We start from the raw sequence: 21,558 nt of genomic DNA on the forward strand, positions 1-21,558 counted from the left end.
GCTCCGCCCCTGTAGCTAAAGGGACTTCCGGAAATGCGCTCCAGTGACACGCAGTGGAACGCACTGCGGTTACATGACAGAGCGCTTATGGAAGTCAGAGTGCACAGTCCCGGCACATGTGAATCGATCCAGCCTTGTCTATGGAGGGAGTTGTGGATACTGCTGTTGGGGGGACAGGCAAGGGGCGGGCAAAGAGGAGGGGAGAGAGGTGGCTGGGGGCATTATAGCAGTACTTTTGATACCCCCTGATTCCCTACCTTTGATGAATAAATACCATTTTTAGCTCTCCTGTGATGTATGTAAATCTCCGAGGTCCAGTCTGATGGGCGGGGCTTATTCTCCTTTTCTCCCCCCCTCCTCGGCTTGCTGTACGTATTGGGATATGTGAATATCACAGATTCCGTAGAGTTGCCGCATGTGTGCACGCAAAAATGTCCTCCCACGCGTACGCAGTATGCTTTGCCCAACTGTCGTTTTGCCCATCATTATTGCGAACGCAGCGAGTTGCATTTTGTTGCGGTCGCCGCACTGTCAAAACGATGCATGCCGCGTCATCTGCATACATCCGCATGGCCTGCGTACCTAATATTAAAGATAGGGTACGCAGGCCACATGCTGATGTAGGCGGAGCTGACCGGAGGGGCATTAGGGACTACTAGAGGATATAGCCTGCCTACCAGAAAGAAAAGCACAAAGAAGCGGCAGGCAGATAGCTTCCAGTTTTTTCCAAATGAGATTATGTTGCTTCATATGCTGATGGGGAGCTTTAGTTCCTAGTCTATTTGATCCTGAACATTCATGGCTTATTTTGGTGTTGAAGAGAATGAATACTGCAAAACATTTATCAGCAGCCAGAACCAAAATCATAATGCAAAAACACGCTGTTTTGTTGGTCTGGCATGCATGAGTGTCAAATTGGACTAGTAAACAGACATGCACAATTTTAAAGGGAATAGGTCTCCTGGAGAATGTGCTTCCAGAGATAATTATTAATGAAACATCTATCTTCAGTTCTGCAGTTATTCAGCAAATCACAGTCTAGAATATATATATATATATATATATATATACACACACACAGCATATATATATATATATATATATATATATATATATATATATATATATATATATATATATATATACACACACACACACTACCATTCAAAAGTTTAGGGTCACTTAGAAATTTCCTTATTTTTTGAAAGAAAAGCACAGTTTTGTCCAATCAAGTTAACATTGAATGATTCAGAAATACACTCTATACATTGTTAATGTGGTAAATGACTATTCTAGCTGTAAATGTCTGGTTTGTGATGCAATATCTTCATAGGTGTGTAGAGGCCCATTTCCAACAACCATCACTCCAGTGTTCTTATGGCACTTTGTGTTTGCTAACTGTGTAAGAAGGCTAATGGATGGTTATAATACCCTTGAAAACCCTTGTGCAAGTATGTTAGCACAGCTGAAAACAGTTTGGCTGATTAGAGAAGTTATAAACCTGACCTTCCTTTGAGCTAGATGAGAATCTGGAGCTTTGCATTTGTGGGTTCCATTAAACTCTCAAAATGGCCAAAAAAAATAACTTTCATGTGAAACTCGATAGTCTATTCTTGCTCTTAGAAATGAAGGCTATTCCATGTGAGAAATTGCCAAGAAACTGAAGATTTCCTACAACGGTATGTATTACTCCCTTCAGAGGAGAGCACAAACAGGCTCTAACCAGAGTAGAAAGAAGTGGGAGGCCCCGCTGTACAACTGAGCAACAAGACAAGTACATTAGAGTCTGCAGTTTGAGAAATGGACGCCTCACAGGTCCTCAACTGGCAGCTTCATTAAATAGTACTCACAAAATGCCAGTGTCAGCATACAGTGAAGAGGCGACTGTGGGGTGCTGGCCTTCAGGGCAGAGTGGTAAAGAAAAAGCCATATATGAGAATGACTAATAAAAGGAAAAGATTGATATGGGCAAAAGAACACAGAGATTGAACAGAGAAAGATTGGAAAAAAGTGGACAGACAAATCCAAGTTTGAGGTGTTTGGATCACACAGAAGAACATTTGTGAGACGCAGAACAACTGAAAAGATGCTGGAAGAGTGCCTGACGTCATCTGTCAAGCATGGTGGAAGTAATGTGATGGTCTGGAGTTCCTTTGGTGCTGGTAAAGTGGAAGATTTGTACAAGGTAGAAGGGATTTTGAATAAGGAAATCTATTACTCTATTTTGCAACACCATGCCATACCCTGTGGACAGCGCTTGATTGGAGCCAATTTCATCCTACAACAGGACAATGACCCAAAACACACCTCCAAATTATGCAAGAACTATTTAGGGAACAAGCAGGCAGCTAGTATTCTATCTGTAATGGAGTGGCCAGCGCAGTCACCAGATCTCAACCCCATTGAGCTGTTGTGGGAGCAGCTTGACCGTATGATATGCAAAAAGTGTCCATCGAGCCAAACTAACTTGGGGGGGGGGGGGCTTCTGGAAGCATGGGGTGAATTTTCTCCAGATTACCTCAGAAAAATAACTGCTAATATGTCAAAGGTCTGCAATGCTGTATTTGCTGCAAAGGGATCATTCTTTGACGAAGGCATAGTTTGAAGGAGAAAATAATTATTTCAAATTAAAATCTAGACCAGGCATTGACAAGGTTCGAAAAAAAGATTTTTAATTCCTTTGGCAACTCATTTGATTAATAAAAGTGTGAGTTTTCATGGAAAACACAAAATTGTCTGGGTGACCCCAAACTTTTGAACAGTAGTGTATATATATTAAGTTGGCTGCCAGACGAGTCCTTGAGGGGAGATATGTGTCATTGCAGCTATTAGCTGCGGTGATGTGAGTTCGGAAGCATTCTCCAGCACATATAGTGCTGAGAGAGTACTTTTACGAGCAGTCATAAGAGATGGGTGGGAATGACTGCTCACATATCCCAACCCCATGGGTGTGGATTGGCAGATAAAATGGAGGCCAAGTCTCTCATTTAGTGTCTGTGGTTGAAGGTGTGGAGACCTCCAGCGTGTGTGCTAAAGACTCTGACCTGAGCAGGCGGACCCGCAGTTCTATATGAACTACTTGTTTCCTGTTTATTTTCACTTTGTGCCAGAAAAGGCTTTGGTTTTTCTATCCAGAGCAGTTAATGCAGGTTTAATAAACTTGCTTGGACATTTCAGCAACATCGCTTTCTGCGTCTATCTGAACCGCAGCCAAGTGAGCACAGATCTCTACAATATATATACAAAATATTTCAGTTTTTCTTTTTTAATAAATTTGCAAACATTTCTACATTTATGAGGTGCAGAGTGTACATTAATGAGGAAAAAATTAACTTTGTTTCATTGCAGCCATTTGGTAAATTCAAAAAAGAGTGAAAAATTTAAAGGGGTCTGAATATTTTCTGTACCCACTGTATATACAGTATATACACATACTGTATATACACATACATACACACACATATATACAAATATACATATACACATATACACTCATACTGTATATACTCAATAATAATATAAATGTATATATATTTATTTACATGTTTATATACGCTTCTATAATACAGACATCCTGAGCTTATTGAGTACGCATAATATCTTACCTTGCTTCTTGAACAGGTTACTGCCAATAATTTCATTCATAGACTGTACTTTTTGCTGCTGGAGTCTCTCGGGAGGAATGCATGTGTAAAACTCATGCAGTAGTTGACTACAATAAGAAGAATAATTAATGCTTACCAATATGTATTATAAGGTTATTAATAATATTTGTATGTTCGCCGAACATGTTTGATGAACAGTTAGGCTGGGGTCACACTAACCGACGCAAAATACGGTCAGTATTTTACATGCGTAATACGGATGAATGGCCCCTAAACAGTGCTCCGTATGTCATCCGTAATCAAGGTGTGGTCGCGTATTTTGAGCATGTAAGCATCCGTATGGCGAGATTTTCTTGCAGGCTTGCAAAATGGACATATAATGGAGCCCTATGACAGGGTTTCTAAACAGAAACCAAAGAATAGATATAGACACATAGAATACACACATATATATATATATATATATATATATATATATATATATACACATACACACTCACTGGCCACTTTATTAGGTACACCTGTCCAACTGTGTGTTAAGACTTAATTTCTAATCAGCCAATCACATGGCGGCAACTCAGTGCATTTAGGCATGTAGACATGGTCAAGACAATCTCCTGCAGTTCAAACCGAGCATCAGTATGGGGAAGAAAGGTGATTTGAGTGCCTTTGAACGTGGCATGATTGTTGGTGCCAGAAGGGCTGGTCTGAGTATTTCAGAAACTGCTGATCTACTGGGATTTTCACGCACAACCATCTCTAGGGTTTACAGAGAATGGTCCGAAAAAGAAAAAAAATCCAGTGAGCGGCAGTTCTGTGGCCGGAAATGCCTTGTTGATGCCAGAGGTCAGAGGAGAATGGGCATACTGGTTCGAGCTGATAGAAAGGCAACAGTGACTCAAATTGCCACCCGTTACAACCAAGGTAGGCAGGAGAGCATCTCTGAACGCACAGTGCGTCGAACTTTGAGGCAGATGGGCTACAGCAGCAGAAGACCACACTGGGTACCACTCCTCTCAGCTAAGAACAGGCATCTGATGGCTACTTTCAGCAGGATAATGCGCCATGTCATAAAGCTCGAATCATCTCAGATTGGTTTCTTGAACATGACAATGAGTTCACTGTACTCAAATGGCCTCCTCAGTCACCAGATCTCAATCCAATAGAGCATCTTTGGGATGTGGTGGAACGGGAGATTCGCATCAGGGATGTGCAGCCGACAAATCTGCGCCAACTGTGTGATGCCATCATGTCAATATGGTCCAAAATCTCTGAGGAATGCTTCCAGCACCTTGTTGAATCTCTGCCATGAAGAATTGAGGCAGTTCTGAAGGCAAAAGGGGGTCCAACCCGTTACTAGCATGGTGTACCTAATAAAGTGGCCAGTGAGTGTATATTATATATATACACACAGTGGGGCAAAAAAGTATTTAGTCAGTCAGCAATAGTGCAAGTTCCACCACTTAAAAAGATGAGAGGCGTCTGTAATTTACATCATAGGTAGACCTCAACTATGGGAGACAAACTGAGAAAAAAAAATCCAGAAAATCACATTGTCTGTTTTTTTTCATTTTATTTGCATATTATGGTGGAAAATAAGTATTTGGTCAGAAACAAGCAATCAAGATTTCTGGCTCTCACAGACCTGTAACTTCTTCTTTAAGAGTCTCCTCTTTCCTCCACTCATTACTTGTAGTAATGGCACCTGTTTAAACTTGTTATCAGTATAAAAAGACACCTGTGCACACCCTCAAACAGTCTGACTCCAAACTCCACTATGGTGAAGACCAAAGAGCTGTCAAAGGACACCAGAAACAAAATTGTAGCCCTGCACCAGGCTGGGAAGACTGAATCTGCAATAGCCAACCAGCTTGGAGTGAAGAAATCAACTGTGGGAGCAATAATTAGAAAATGGAAGACATACAAGACCACTGATAATCTCCCTCGATCTGGTGCTCCACGCAAAATCCCACCCCGTGGGGTCAGAATGATCACAAGAACGGTGAGCAAAAATCCCAGAACCATGCGGGGGGACCTAGTGAATGAACTGCAGAGAGCTGGGACCAATGTAACAAGGCCTACCATAAGTAACACACTACGCCACCATGGACTCAGATCCTGCAGTGCCAGACGTGTCCCACTGCTTAAGCCTGTACATGTCCGGGCCCGTCTGAAGTTTGCTAGAGAGCATTTGGATGATCCAGAGGAGTTTTGGGAGAATGTCCTATGGTCTGATGAAACCAAACTGGAACTGTTTGGTAGAAACACAACTTGTCGTGTTTGGAGGAAAAAGAATACTGAGTTGCATCCATCAAACACCATACCTACTGTAAAGCATGGTGGTGGAAACATCATGCTTTGGGGCTGTTTCTCTGCAAAGGGGCCAGGACGACTTATCCGGGTACATGAAAGAATGAATGGGGCCATGTATCGTGAGATTTTGAGTGCAAACCTCCTTCCATCAGCAAGGGCATTGAAGATGAAATGTGGCTGGGTCTTTCAACATGACAATGATCCAAAGCACACCGCCAGGGCAACGAAGGAGTGGCTTCGTAAGAAGCATTTCAAGGTCCTGGAGTGGCCTAGCCAGTCTCCAGATCTCAACTCTATAGAAAACCTTTGGAGGGAGTTGAAAGTCCGTGTTGCCAAGCAAAAAGCCAAAAACATCACTGCTCTAGAGGAGATCTGCATGGAGGAATGGGCCAACATACCAACAACAGTGTGTGGCAACCTTGTGAAGACTTACAGAAAACGTTTGACCTCTGTCATTGCCAACAAAGGATATATCACAAAGTATTGAGATGAAATTTTGTTTCTGACCAAATACTTATTTTCCACCATAATATGCAAATAAAATGAAAAAAAAACAGACAATGTGATTTTCTGGATTTTTTTTTCTCAGTTTGTCTCCCATAGTTGAGGTCTACCTATGATGTAAATTACAGACGCCTCTCATCTTTTTAAGTGGTGCAACTTGCACTATTGCTGACTGACTAAATACTTTTTTGCCCCACTGTATATATATATATATATATATACACAGTATATATATGTGTCTATATCTATTCTTTCTTAAACCTGTTAGTGTGAGTTTACTGTATAGCTCACTGAATTGCCGGCTTTGCTAAAAGACACCGGGTGCATATTTCTCGCAAGTCACATGTGTGGTCCGTGTGTAAACCGTATTTTTTGCACACCCATAGACTTGCATTGGCGTACTACGGCCGTAGTACGCTGACAATCGCAGCATGCTGGCACGGAGCGTAGAATACGGACGAGAAATATACGGCTGGTGCGAGGGACCCCATAGAGAATCATTGGTCCGTGTCTAATGCGTGCTTTTAGCGCCTCTCACTCGGCCGTATTCCTCGCTAGTGTGACCCCGGCCTTAGATGAATGTACATGAACCTCATTAGATTCAATGGGAGGCCAAACCAAGCATATACACAACACCTTAAGTGGTGACAAAAAAAGCTTCCCAAACAGCCAAAATTAGGGGCAGATACCATAAAATGTGGCATCAATTGACCCACAGTAGAAATTTGCAAATGGCACAGCAGTAGTCAGCCATGGGCCATGCATGAGGTGTCAGGGTCCGGCCCAGCATTTACAGCTTGGAATTGAAGTTTCAATGAGGACCTGATGGTTAAGGGAGTGGTGTAAGCCTTCTTAGCTGAGAGACCTCATACCTCATGCAACAGCTCCAAATTTGCATTTTTTTTTTTTAATTCCAACCACACTCAAATGACATAAACATCAGTTTCATACAGTGCTGACGGTAGAAAAATGTAAGATAAAATAACATAGGTTGTTGACTGATCATTTGACCCACTGTAGAACCTTTTATAATGGCACAGAAGCAGTCAGCCATGGCCCATGCATGAAGTATCAGGATCTGGTCCAGCATTTACAGCTTGGAATTAAAGTTTCATTGAGGACCTGGTGGTTAAGGGAGAGGTGTAAGTCTTCTTAGCTGGGAAACCTGATACCTCATGCAACACCTCCAATTTTTTTTTCTTTAAGCCACACTCTGATCGCACAAACATCAGTTTCATACAGTAATATTGGAAAAGAAATGTAAGAAAAGTAACACAGGTAGTTGACCGAAAATAAGTGAAGACCTGCCTGTCTGGGAGCCCTACTTACACAGGCAACACACCAGATGGAGAGCGAACTTGGAGTCTCCACATTTCAAAAAATATTTGCCAGACATCACTGAAGTGGCATCAATTTCCACAGTATAATAGGCTTCTGACAAACCTTCTACCTTCAACCCATGAAGGAGACACAATGAGTCAGCATTGAATGTTATCAATAAAAAATGCCTCATTGACAAAACATCCAATGTTGGTGCTGGGCAGCATGCTTAGACTGGCATCTGATGTGAAACCTGTCTGCCTGTGGTGTCCCTGATGGATAAGTAAAACATGTGTTCAAATAAGAATGCGACCTTTTTAAAAAGAAAGATTTAAAAAAAACATGGTCACTTGCCTTTACAAATTAGGGTGAGACAAGAAAAGCAAGGTAGATTCACATTCTAAAAGCAAGCACCTGCAAGGCAGCTGTAATCAGGTGGCATGTGTATAGGTCTAATAATAAATAATTTTTTCATAAGCACATTTTTTGAGATAATTACATTTCCAGGTTATGGAAATTTTTGTTTTGGATGTTAAAAGAAATGTGGCTTTGAAGTGCAGGAAACACACTTTTTGTGACACACACGCAATGGAATCACGATAGGATTTTAAGTAGCAAAACTAGTATTGTGTGATTTAATACTGCACTCTGTGTTGTGCTGTTGCTGCAGTATATCTCAGATATGTCTGCCTGGGGTGTCCATGATGGATAATTAAAACATTTATTCAAATATTAACCCCTTCACGGCTTTTGACGTACAGGTATGTCATAGATCATGTTCATGCATTTGATGCGGGCCCTAGCACTGAGCCTGCATCTTTCCTGGCACATGACAGCTGATTTGATCAGCCTCTAACAGCCACAGGTGGAATCATCATCCACCTGCAGCTGTTAACATGTTAAATGCCACTGTCAATCTCTGACAGCGGCATTTAACTAGTACAAATCAGATGTGCCTCATAAGACCCAATAATTGGCACCCCTGTAACTTGATCACAGGGCTCAGATGGGTTATCATGACAGCTGGGAGTCTGCAGGAGACCCCCATGCTTGTCATTGCAGAACTCCTATCATAGCCTACTTTGTGTAGCACAGGCAATCAGATGATCGCAGCTGCAAGTCTCCTAAGAGGAATACTGAAGCAAGAAAAAAGTAGAAAACAAATGTTTTAAAAAATACTTAAAATTTTTTAAAAATATAAAAGTTCAAATGATGACCTTTTTCCCCATTCAAAAAAAATAAAAAAAAGTAATAAAAAATATATGTTTGATGTCACTGCATTCAGAAATGACCGATCTATCAAAATATGAACTAAGTTAATCCAATCGGTAAACAGAGTAACAAGAAAAAAAATCAAACAGCAAGAACATTGCAATAAAACGAAATAACAGGCAATGAAAACATCGTATATACCCCAAAATGGTATCAATAAAAATGTCAACTCGACGTGCAAAACATAACTCCTCAACCAACCTCAGATCTCATGGTGAACTGCATTCAACTCAGCGATGCACCATGAGACTTTTTCTCACTGTGCGAGTGGTAACCTCTCCGAAGTCACACCAGTTCAGAGGCCCGCCTGGGAATGCAGCCTCCGTGACCTGTGGTAACCTCGATGACGTCACGGAGGCTAAGCTCGCAGAATCTCATTCCTCAGTGGTTCTTAGCCTGAATGGTCACATATTGGCACCATACAGGTTGAAAACTGATTATCCTCAGACATATATTACAGCATAGGACAGAACGACGGACAAGTGAGGGATATGGTTGTTTTTTATTTTTGTTTTTTAAAGGAGACCATGGTTTCAGTTGAATGGGTGTTAGGTGAGTATAACTGTGTTTATTATTACAAACAAATCTGTTTTTTTATTTCAAATAAAAGACTTTATACTGGTTGTGTGTTTATTTACAATATAACTTAAGGATTAGTGATGGAGAGGCATCTTATAGATGCTATTCCATTACAAAGCTGTGGGCTTGATGTCACCGGACAATACAAAGGTGACAGCAACCCCTCAAATATGAACCCCACTTGTCAATGCCACAAGGCAAGTGGAAAGTGCAAAAATTAGCACATTTAATAGATGCGCCTTTTCTGGGCAGCTATGGGCTGCTATTTTTAGTCTAGGGGAGGGGGCAATATCCTTGACCCCTTACCAGCTGTAGTATACCAGCCCCCATCTGTCTGCTTTAGCTTGACTGGTTGCCAAAAATGGGGGGACGCCACACCATTCTTTTAAATTATTCATTTAAATAATTAAAAAAAAAACAATGTGCATACCTCTTTATCTAACCAGCCTTGCTATTGCTGACCGCTGAGGATTGCAGCCCACAGCTGTCAGTTTTGCCTGGCTAGTTATCAAAAATACAGAGGATGAAAGCCATTTTTTAATCATTATTTATTTATAGCGCAGGCTCTGTCTGATGAATATTCCCATCAGCAACGCCTGCTCTCACTGTTATTAATGGCAGCAGGTGCAGGATGATGGGACAAATAGTCCCATCAGCTGAAGCCAGTGGCCAGAGGCAAACTTTTTATCTCTGGTCACAGCTGCGGACTCACGCTATCATCTGACAGCATGTGAACCACAGCTCTCTGACTGGTGGAAATGATTTTACCGCAGATCAGAGCCACCAGTGTTTCTCACGCTGTCAGGCACATGATAGCACGAGAAACAACCGGTGCTCAGGGGCCAATTCCGAACATTAAAATGGACTTCCTGGTGAAGTCTGTGTTCAGGATCTGTGCCTTAACAGTAGGTGTTCAGTACAGACACTGAACTTTACTGTTCGGGTTCATCCATTTCTAATAAAGACACATTAATTCATCATCTTAATAAATAGAAACACCAAAGATACATTAATTCATAATGAAAAATTAATTAAATAAATGTTCAGGTTTAGACATTGCTACTTGAATATGTACTTTATGAAGTAGACAATTTTCCCAGTTGATACTGGACAAGTAGGTTTGATGGTATAAATCAATGCTATTTGCAGCTACCAAATGTAAACTTAATCCCTTTACTGCCAAGGGTGGTTCGCACGTTAATGACCGGACCAATTTTTACAATTCTGACCACTGTCCTTTTATGAGGTAATAACTCTGGAACGCTTCCATGGATCTCTGTTATGATTGGGTAACCAAGGAGGAAAGCAACACCAAGCTAAGCCACAGAAAACCAGAGAGGTTGGTAACTAAGTGGATTGCAGACCCCTGTTCCTATCCACACAACTAGCAGTAGCCGTGGAGCGTACCTATGATGATCCTAGATGCCTCGACACAGCCGGACAACTAAATAAGCCTAAAGCAAGAAAGGGGAAATCTAAACTGCCCCAGAGCAGACCTCAAAGGAATAGATAGCCCCAAAACATATATTGTCGGTGAGACAAGATGAAAACACAAATGCAGGTAGGAAAATAGCATGAGAAAATGATGGGGTCCACACTAACTAGACAGGACAGGAAAGGAAAGACTGTCTGCAATCATGCAAAAAACCCTGCAAAAAATGCCCAACACGTCTGATAGAAAAATACTGAAGTCACTAGACTTCGCCCACTATATCAGCACTCTGGTATATTCTGAAAGCAGAGCAAAAAGAGGCCAATCTAATAAGGGACAAAAACAAACTGGCACAAGCAGTAACATAAGGATGGAAATTCAGCACAGCCCCAGCTGGAGCTGGCTGACCACACAAAACTGAAATAGACAAAACCAGATCAAATGTGAATAATAGCAAAAGAACACTAAGCTGAGCATGCAGGGACTGAGCTGGAAACTAAGACCTCAGGAGGCAGGAAAAAATCACCAGCAGGGATAGAGGGAGTTGGCTGTCTTAAATCCAGTCAGACACTCCAGATCTCCAGTCATCCTCCTCATTATCCGGTGGCAGGCCTCAGTTAATTAGATCAGCTCCATTACCTCCAGTAACCACCAGAGGGAGCCCGGAAAGAGAACTCACGACCCCTTTGTCAATATAACCAGCTCCACTACCTTCACTAGTAACCAGAGGTAGGCCAGAAAGCGAATTCACAACAGATCTTGGCGATTCTGACATTGTTTTCTCGTGACATATTGTACTTCATGTTAGTGGTAAAATTTCATTCATATAACTTGCGTTTATTTGTGAAAAAAATGGAAATTTGGCAAAAATTTAGAAAATTCAGCAATTTTCCAACTTTGAATTTTTATGCCCTTAAATCACAGAGATATGGTACACAAAAAACTTAATAAGTAACATTTCCCACATGTTTACTTTACATCAGCACAATTTTGGAACCAATTTTTTTTTCTAGGAATTTATTAGGGTTAAAAGCTAACCAGCAATTTCTCATTTTTACAACACCATTTTGTTTTAGGGACCACATCACTTTGAGGGGTCTATATGATGGTGTCACTTTTAGGTATCTTCTATTCTAAAAACTGCACCCCTGAAGGTGCTCAAAACCACATTCAAGAAGTTTATTAACCCTTTAGGTGCTTCACAGGAATTTTTTGAATGTTTAAAAAAAAAAATTACTTCAGGTCCAATTATTTTTTTTATTTTACCAAGGGTAACAGGAGAAATTGGACTGCAAAAGTTATTGTTCAATTTGTCCTGAGTACGCTGATACCTGATATTTGAGGGGGGGGAACCACTGTTTCGGCACATGGCAGAGCTCAGAAGGGAAGAAGCGCCGTTTGACTTTTTCAACACAAAAGTGGCTGGAATTCAGATCGGACGCCATGTCACATTTGGAGAGCCCCTGATATGCTTAAACAGTGGAAACCTCCCACTATTGACCCCATTTTTGGAAACTAGACCCCCCAAGGAACTTATCTAGATATGTGGTGAAAACTTTGAACCCCCAAGGGTTTCACAGAAGTTTATATCGTACAGCCGTACAATTAGAAAATCATATTTTTTCCACAAAAATGATCTTTTCAACCCCAATTTTTATTTTACCAAGGATAACAGGACCCCAAAAGTTATTGTGCAATTTGTCCTGAGTACGCTGCTACCCCATATGTGGGGGTAAATGACTATTTGGGCACATGGCAGAACTCGGAAGGGAAGCAGCGCCATTTGACTTTTTTGGCTGGAATTGAGATCGGATGCCATGTCACGTTTGGAAAACCCCTGATGTGCCTAAACAATGGAAACCCCCCACAAATGACACCATTTTGGAAATTAGACCCCCCAAGGAACTTATCTAGATTTGTGTTGAGCACTTTGAACCCCCAAGTGCTTCACAGAAGTTTATAATGTACAGCCGTACAAATGACACCATTTTGGAAACTAGACCCCCAAGGAACTTATCTAGATTTGTGTTGAGCACTTTGAACCCCCAAGTGCTTCACAGAAGTTTATAACGCCCGGGCATGAAAATAAAAAAATCATATTTTTTCCACAAACAAGATCTTTTAGTCACCAATTTTTTTATTTTCCAAGGGTAACAGGAGAAATTGGACCGCAAAATGTATTGTCCAATTTGTCCTAAGTACGCTGATATCCCATATGTGGGAGAAAACTACTGTATGGGCACACGTCAGGGCTCGGAAGGGAAGTAGTGACGTTTTGGAATGCAGACTTTGATAGAATGATCTGCGGGTGTCATGTTGCCTTTGGAGAGCCCCTGATGTGCCTAAACTGTGTAAACCCCCCACAAGTGACCCCATTTTGGAAACTAGACCCCCTAAAGAACTTTTCTAGATGTGTGGTGAGCACTTTGAACCCCCAAGTGTTTCACAGAAGTTTATAACATAGAGCCATAAAAATAAAAAAAACTTTTTTTTTCCACAAAAATTGATATTTTCACACTCAATTTTTTTATTCTCCTAAGGGTAACAGGAGAAATAGGACAAATTGCACAACAACTTTTGGGGTCCAGAGTAGGCTGATACCCCATATGTGGGGCTAAACCACTGTTTGGATGCATGGCAGAGCTTGGAAGGGAAGGAACACCGTTTGACTTTTTCAACACAGAATTGGCTGGAATTAACATCAGACGCCATGTTGCATTTGGAGAGCGACTGATGTGCCCAAACAGTGGAAACCCCCAATTCTAACTCCAGCCCTAACCCCAACCCACCCCTAACGGGAAAATGGAAATAAATACTTTTTTTTTAATTATATTATTTTTCTTTAACTAAGGGTGTGATAAAAGGGGGTTTGATTTACTTTTTTAGCGGGTTTTTATGTTTGGCAGCTGTCACACGCTAAAAGACGCTTTTTATTGTAAAAATAGTTTTTGCATCATCACATTTTGAGAGCTATAATTTTTCCATATTTTGACCCACAGAGTCATGGGAGGTCTTATTTTTTGTGGGACGAGTTGACGTTTTTATTGGTACTATTTTCGGGCAGGTGACATTTTTTGATCACTTTTTATTCTGATATTTGGGACACAGAATGAGCAAAAACCAGCATTTCATGAATTTCTGTTGGGGGGGTGCATTTACACCATTCCGCGTGTGGTAAAATTGATAAAGCGGTTTTATTCTTCGGGTCAGTATGATTACAGTGATACGTCATTTATGTCTATTTTTATGTTTTGGTGCTTTTATGCAATAAAAAAATTTTATATAAAAAATAATTATTTTGCATCACTTTATTCTGCGAGCTATAACTTTATTTTTTTGCTGATGACATTTTCAGCAGTGCCATGTTTATTTATATGCGTCTTGTGAGGTAGCGTTGTCATATAAGTAGGGGGTTCTCGCTTGCAGCGATCAAAAAACACATCCGGCACAGGATTTTCCAACAAATCATAGTCCTTGAGGTTTATTCATCCTTCACAAACCTCCAGCAGTAATATGCAACAGTCTTATAGCAGACAGCAGGGTATCTTCACACTGGAGCTCTGCTCCCCTATAGCCTTCCTAGTCACACAGGCTGTGCTTCATCTAGCCAGCAGGCTATACAGTCTCTCAGTAGCAGTCCCATCTCCGGGTTACCATGCATGCTGCTTTACACTGCAAACGTTCCTTCCCTCTCCCTGGGAACTGTCAGGCACACATCGCCATTCGTCACAGCGTCCACACGTGCTGTTAGTGAGGAGATCCTTCTCCTCACGGGACCTTCCAAACAGGACCAGTCAGGTCCCAGCATTCACCCACTGTGACCAGACCTCAGGTACCTTATATGGTCCATAACCACACCCACAGGTGATCACATGGCTATGACCTCACCCAAGGTCCTATTGCATACAGCCACACAGACTTCCCTGACACACTGTAACGGAACGTACTACTCAGCAGTACCTCTGCTGATCATTATGATTTTTCAGTATCCTACACCTATCAGGGCAATGGAAATGCTTATACGGCTGTCCTTGGACACCCACACAGCGCCCCTTAGCGGACACAGCGGTCACTGCACCACAGGCTTTTTGATTGCGCGTTATTGCATTTTTTGTTCGGTGGTATGATGATAAAGCAATGTTTTTGCCAAGTTTTTTTTTGTTAAGGAGTTCACTAAAGGGGTTAACTAGTGAGACAGTTTTATAGGGCGGGTCGTTACGGACGCGGCAATACTAAATATGTGTATTTTTATTGTTTTTGGGTTTTTTATTTACCAAAAAAAAAAAGAATTTATTAGGGATTTTTGTTGTGAACTCATTTTCTGGTCTGCCTCTGGTTTCTGGTGAGGGAATAGTTTGTGCTGACAGAGGAGTTGTGAATTCTCTTTCCGGGCTCCCTGTTATGAATGAGTCACCGAAGGAGGTGAAAACAAAAATACCTGCTAAGTCCAGAAAACCAGAGAGGTTGGTAGCTATCGGATTGCAGACCCCTGATCCTATACACCACAACTAACAGTAACCATGGGGGGTTCCTATGGTGCCCTAGACCCCTCGTCACAGCCAGATAACTACATAAGCCTAAAGAAGGAAAGGGGAAATCTAAACTGCCCCAGAGCAGACACCAAAGCAATAGACAGCCCCCAACATGTATTGTCGGTGAAAAACAGAAGAAAACACAAACACAGACAGAAAGACAGGCTGAGCAAACAATGGGGCCCAACTAACTAGATAGGACAGGACAGAAAAGATGCTGGCTGCAATCCGCAAGAAACCCTACCAAAAATGTCCCAACCGTCTGATAGGGAAAAAGGCCCTGAAGTCGCTAGACTTCAAAATCACTATATCAGCACTCAGGTATATTCTGAAAACAGAGCAAAGAGATCAACTGATCAGAGACAAAGATGGAATTCAGCCAGTCCCAACCAGGACTGGCTGAACACAAACACTAAGCAAACCAGACAAAATCTCATGGAACAACAGCAGGGCAAAAACTTAGCTTTTAGTAGCCAGGAACCAAGCTGGATGCAAGAGCTCAGAGCAAAAAGGATCACCAGCAGCCCTGCAGGGCGTCGGCTGCCTTATATCCACTCAGAAATTCCAGATGTCCAATCACACTCCGCCTGTTCAGATGACAGGTTCTTCCCATCCCAATCAATTTCACTACCTCTCTTTACCAGCAGAGGGAGTTCATCAGACATCAAAGGTGAAGGGGAGAATGAACTCACAACAGTTCCCTCTGGTGGTGGCAGGAGGTAATGAAGCTGATCTAATTAACAGAGACCTGCCACCTGATAATGAGGATTGGACATCTGGAGTGTCAGACTGGATTTAAGATAGCCGACTCCCTATTCCCATGCTGGTGATTTTTTCCTGCCTCCTGAGGTCTTAGTTTCCAGCTCAGTTCCTGCCTTTTCAAGCTAAATTGTCTCTGCTAATGTTCACATTTGATTTGGTTTGGTCTATTCAGTTTTTTGTGTGGTCAGCCAGCCCCGGCTGGGGCTGTGCTGAATTTCCACTCTTATGTTACTGTATGTGCCAGTTTGCTTTTTGTCCCTTATTAGATTGGCCTCTTTTTGCTCTGTTCTCAGAATATGACAGAGTGCTGATATAGTGGGTGAAGTCTAGTGACTTCAGGGTTTTCTTTTGCTATCAGAAGTGTTGGACATTTTTGAAGGGTTTTTTTGGCGTGATTGCAGACAGTGTCTTTTCTTTCCTGTCCTTTCTAGTTAGTGTGGGTCCCATCGTTTGCTCAGCCTACTTTCCTACCTGTGTTTGTGCTTTCATCTTGTTTCACCGTCAATACATGTGTGGGGGCTGTCTATTCCTTTGGGGTCTGCTCTGGGGCAGTTTAGATTTCCCCTTTTCTTGCTTTAAGCTTATTTAGTCCTCAGGCTGTGACGAGGCGTGTAGAATCATCGTAGGTACGCTTCACGGCTGCTGTTAGTTGTGTGGTTAGGATCAGGGGTCTGCAATCTGCGTAGCTATCAACCTCTCTGGGTCACCGTGGAGGAAAACAAAACCAAGCTAAGACACAGAAAACCAATCATAACAGATTTTTTTGGTTTCTTTTATTATTTATTTAGGATTTTTTTTTATAAATTATTTTTACACTTGTTTTTTTTTTTCAATTTATTATAATGTCCCAATGTTGGAAATTACAATAAAGTGTCAGATCGCTGATCTGACACTTTGCAGTGCCCTGCGTCAGATCAGCGATCTGACAGGCGCTGCACAGGCTTCTTCAGTGCCTGCTCTTAGCAGGCACTGAGGAAGCCGCCACCTCCCTGCAGGGCCCCGAAGGCTCCCGGGCCAAATATTGGATCCCGGGGCCTGCAGGGAGGAAGACCCTCGGAGCAGCGCAGCACATCGCGCTGCTCCGAGGGTGCGCGATTCTCCCTGCGCGATTCATCCCTAATTCCCCGGTACACTGCGATCATGTTTGATCGCAGTGTGTCAGGGGTTAATGTGCCGGGGCGGTCCGTGACCGCCCCTGACACAAAGTGCCGGGTGTCAGCTGTGATAATCAGCTGACACCTGGCTGCGATCATCGGCGCCCCCTGACATACTATCCTGTCCCCGGTCTTACGGGCCTGGGTACCGTGGATGGGATAGTACGTCAGATGGCAGAAAGGGGTTAAATTTAGTGACAAGCGATGCAACTGAATATCATAGAAATTGTTTATTAATGATAGGTAAACCATGCATTTTGATAAATGTAGGGATTGTACTCACTCAGGTGCGATAGGAGGAAGACAGGAGGCACGTTTTTTCAAATTCCATATTGGTTTGTTTGCTTCATAAACCCGGAAGCACCAACAAAAAAGGAAAACAGCCTTTAGAGCAGGCAAAAAAAAGCATCAGTGTCCATAGTACAGTCCTCTAGCTCCTCTGAGAACTATGTGAGAGTACCTGTTCTCCCAAGACACCAGCCACTGCTAACTCACATTGACAGATCACATGACCCTGACCTCACACAGGTCACGGCAGGATTCTGCTCCCTCAGTCGAGCCTATTGTCTGGTCTGAGTGTGACCCTTTGTCACTAAGTCCGCTACAGGATCTTCTATCTATGCTTCAGATTGCGTACTTCTAGTCTTTAGAGAAACCATTCGTCTCTCTATACCTCGGGTTGAAAGAGGTCGCCATCTTCTTTCCATTTCCTGCAGCTGTTTATTAATCTGCAGTCTGTTAAGTCTGAGCTGCTCTATCTCCCTTAGGTATGCCACCCAATATTGAAGGAGCATTTGGCTATTCCTAAGGCTTTCAATTGATCCATCAATGACGAATGGAACCATCCCATCTTCACCAGCTACCTGGTCTTCGTCATCAGCCAGAATCCTCACTCTTGCCACACAGGATTTATTCAAGATTTCCAGCATCACTTTTCCAAGTCTCCCAATGACTTTCCTCACCAGACTTCTGGGCACTTGAACAATGTCCTCCACAAACCCCAGCCGACTTTAAGCTTTCCTTGCATGCTCCAAATGTCGAGCAGCTTCCTTATTCTTCAACAGGATCATCTGTTTTGTGCGGAGGCAGTGTAGGTGCATGTCGCTCAAGATAATCACCCGCTTCACTGTGACTTCCCTAGTCAACAATATAACCAACAGCTGAGTCTCTGGCTCCCAGTACACACTACAAGCTTCTACTGCCTTTCTAAAGGCCTCATGCAAAGCCTCACTGGCACAAGCTTCCCACACGTCCTCGGGTACCTCTACCACGCACTTGAAGAGCGAGGTCTCATCCTCTTCATGGATGGATGATGCCTGCTTTGTCTTGGACATGTCCATCAAGTCATCTGCCACGACCGTTTGATTGCCTTGTTCAGCTCTTAGCGCAAACTCTCCCTGAGCTTCACACTCTTCAAGACATCGCGCCAAGATAGGCATTTGCAGCTCCGCCTCCTTTCCACTCTGGCCTTGCTGCTTGTGACCACCATCTCTTTCTCTTGTAGAAGTCCTCTTAATCCTTCTCTGAGCACTTCCATATATTCTATTATGGCTTTGTTCATGGTTTGACAAGTGACCTCTGAGCTCAGAGACTTACTTCTCCAGCTCATGCTCTCTGTGCTCAGCCACTTGTCCCAGGACCTTTTCTCGTTCGATACACTTTTGTAGTGTTTCTTTAAGAATCTCTATTTTGTGATCCTGTTCCCTTTTGGCTAGCACGTGTCGCACCATAACTTCTTTAATTATATTTTCAGATGGAGCAGCTTGCCCACTCACACTCTGACGCTTCCAGAGTTCTACCAAGTTCCTTCATCAGAAACTGGGTCTGAGCAGAAAAAGTAAATTAATGTGCATGCAAAATGTAATTGCATATGAACACATGATCTTTACACAGAGAAAACCAAAACACAAAACAAATATCCTGAAATAAAAAAGTAAAAAATAAATTGCAAAAATTGCATGAAGGTAGTAATAATAATAAGGGTATTTAGTTAACATAATTTTGATCAAAATAATGTAGAAGCCATCCCGCCACATCACGGCAACCCTTGTGGTTTTCTCTGTGTAAAGGTCATGTGTTCATATGCAATTACAATTTGCATGCACATTAATTTACTTTTTCTGCTCAGACCCAGTTTCTCATATGTTTCATTGTGCATATAAGGGTGTGACCACCCTGTTTCTGAGTTGGAAAATCCATCCTGTCTGGCCTATACTATTACTGGTGGTTCAGTCCCTCTGTCCTTGTTCACATTTACTTCACTTGACAAGTGGAAAGGTTTTAAATACAAGAGTTAGGACTGTCCCACAAGGGTTGCCATGACGTGGCGGGATGGCTTCTACTTTATGTTGATCAAAATTATGTTAACTAAATACCCTTATTATTATTACTACCTTCATGCAATTTTTGCAATTTATTTTTTACTTTCTTATTTCAGGATATTTTGTTTTGTGTTTTTGGTTTTCTCTGTTCCTTCATCAGCAGGCTCCGCTTTCTCTTGGTTCTTCCCTCCATTACCTTCAATAATAATAATTTAAATAATAATTTTATTTCTATAGCGCCAATATATTCTGCAGCACTTTACCTTATAACTGCTTCTAGGGTCTCTGCTTGGCTTTCTGAAGATTCAACGTCCTCGTTCCCAGACTCCATCTCCCTAGCTTCAGGTTTCCTGGAGTTCTCGCCCCTTACTAGCCTACTGTCATGCTTCAGTACAGTTTCCCTTCCTCTTCCAGAGTTTTGGCGCAGTCATCAACTTCCACCACCTCAGAGGTGGATGAACCACCAGGGTGCTCTCCATGACCTTTATGGGTTTTCCCTCCACCTGCGCTCTCTGCTTATGGATTTCCACTGTCACAATGTGTCAGTTTCCTTTTCCTCACGTCATCGACTAGCTCTGTGCTGGGGTTTTTCAGTGGTAAATGGACCTCCATATCAAAGACATTAACCTTGTTTGCCCATGACCATGTCTCTTCTTCACCCCTCTCTTCTCAGAGGGTGTAGCCTGTCCTGCCTTTCTGCGGCCACCTTGTCCTCAGAGACGAGAGTAAGACTTGCCATTTATACCCGGGTCATCCTTACGGCACTGAATGGGAGTCACCACTACGCAGTCTGTCATCCCGGAACCAGCAGGCCCCACTTAAACAGGTGTCGGACCCCTCTCTTGAAGCTACCTCGTATTCAACAGTCACACTTTTGGTCACCTCTGCCAAGTCTAAGAGTTGAACAGACCCACACTTTCGTCCGGTAACCCTTAACTTCGGACTATCGACCTTAGAAGGCACTACCTCCTCCTCTTTATGCATCCCCCTACAGCCTCCTGCTGCGGAGGAGCTACCGTAGGTGATTCCGGCTCCTATCTGAGCAATCAGACACTCCGCTTTCCTCACAAAGGTCCCAAAACCATTCAAAGTCCTAGCTGATTACAACAGGGTATGGCAAGTCTGGGATTATAGGGACGTCATGGCTGGAAATAATAGTGGGCGTCTCAATGTCTCAATGATTACCCTGGACACTGGATAATCTCTAGTGACTATAGTTGAGCGAAACGGGTTGGTCAAATTCAAAAATAGCAGACTTTAGCTAAAGTCGGGTTTCGCTGATCGAAACCCGTCCATAGCGTGAGGTCGGCCATGAGGTCACCGATGAGAGCGCCAAAGTCACGTTTCAAATAATGCTTCCAGCACCTTTTCTCAGCCAATTATGGAGGACGCACAATGTGGGCAACGCGATGACATGGGCAGCGGCCACCACCATCTTAGAGAAGGGCATTGAAGTGATTGACTTTGTGCGGCGTCACAGTGGGTATAAAAGGCTGTTACCGCCGACCGCCATCTTACTTCTGCCGATCTTAGAATAGGGAGAAGTGCTGCTGCTGCTGATTCTGAATAGGGAGAGCGTTAGGCAGGGAAGAAGAAAAACAAAATTGCTTCTGCTGATAGTGCTTTTCACTGTACAGTTAGTGTGCAGTGAAAGGGGGGGGATTTTTGTTGTGTGCAGCAGCACTGGTGGTGATTAGGTTGCCTTTTAAGGCTACCTGCTAGCTGCATTGCTGTGTGCACACTGCTGTTCAAACTGCTTTTTTC

At 42.6% G+C, this 21,558-nt stretch overlaps 1 protein-coding gene across 1 annotated transcript in view; it reads right to left on the bottom strand.

Moving 5' to 3' along the window:
• DOCK2 (dedicator of cytokinesis 2) overlaps positions 1 to 21,558 on the bottom strand; it is a 1,017,649-nt gene that overhangs the window by 554,685 nt on the left and 441,406 nt on the right. Inside the window, exon 25 of the mRNA XM_073573729.1 lies at positions 3,606 to 3,712. Coding sequence (XP_073429830.1) covers positions 3,606 to 3,712 — 107 coding nt within the window. The remainder of the gene's footprint in view (positions 1 to 3,605; positions 3,713 to 21,558) is intronic.

The sequence above is a fragment of the Dendrobates tinctorius genome, unplaced genomic scaffold, assembly GCF_039654945.1.
Source record: "Dendrobates tinctorius isolate UK_male_01 unplaced genomic scaffold, ASM3965494v1 ptg000036l, whole genome shotgun sequence".
Lineage (NCBI taxonomy): Eukaryota > Metazoa > Chordata > Amphibia > Anura > Dendrobatidae > Dendrobates > Dendrobates tinctorius.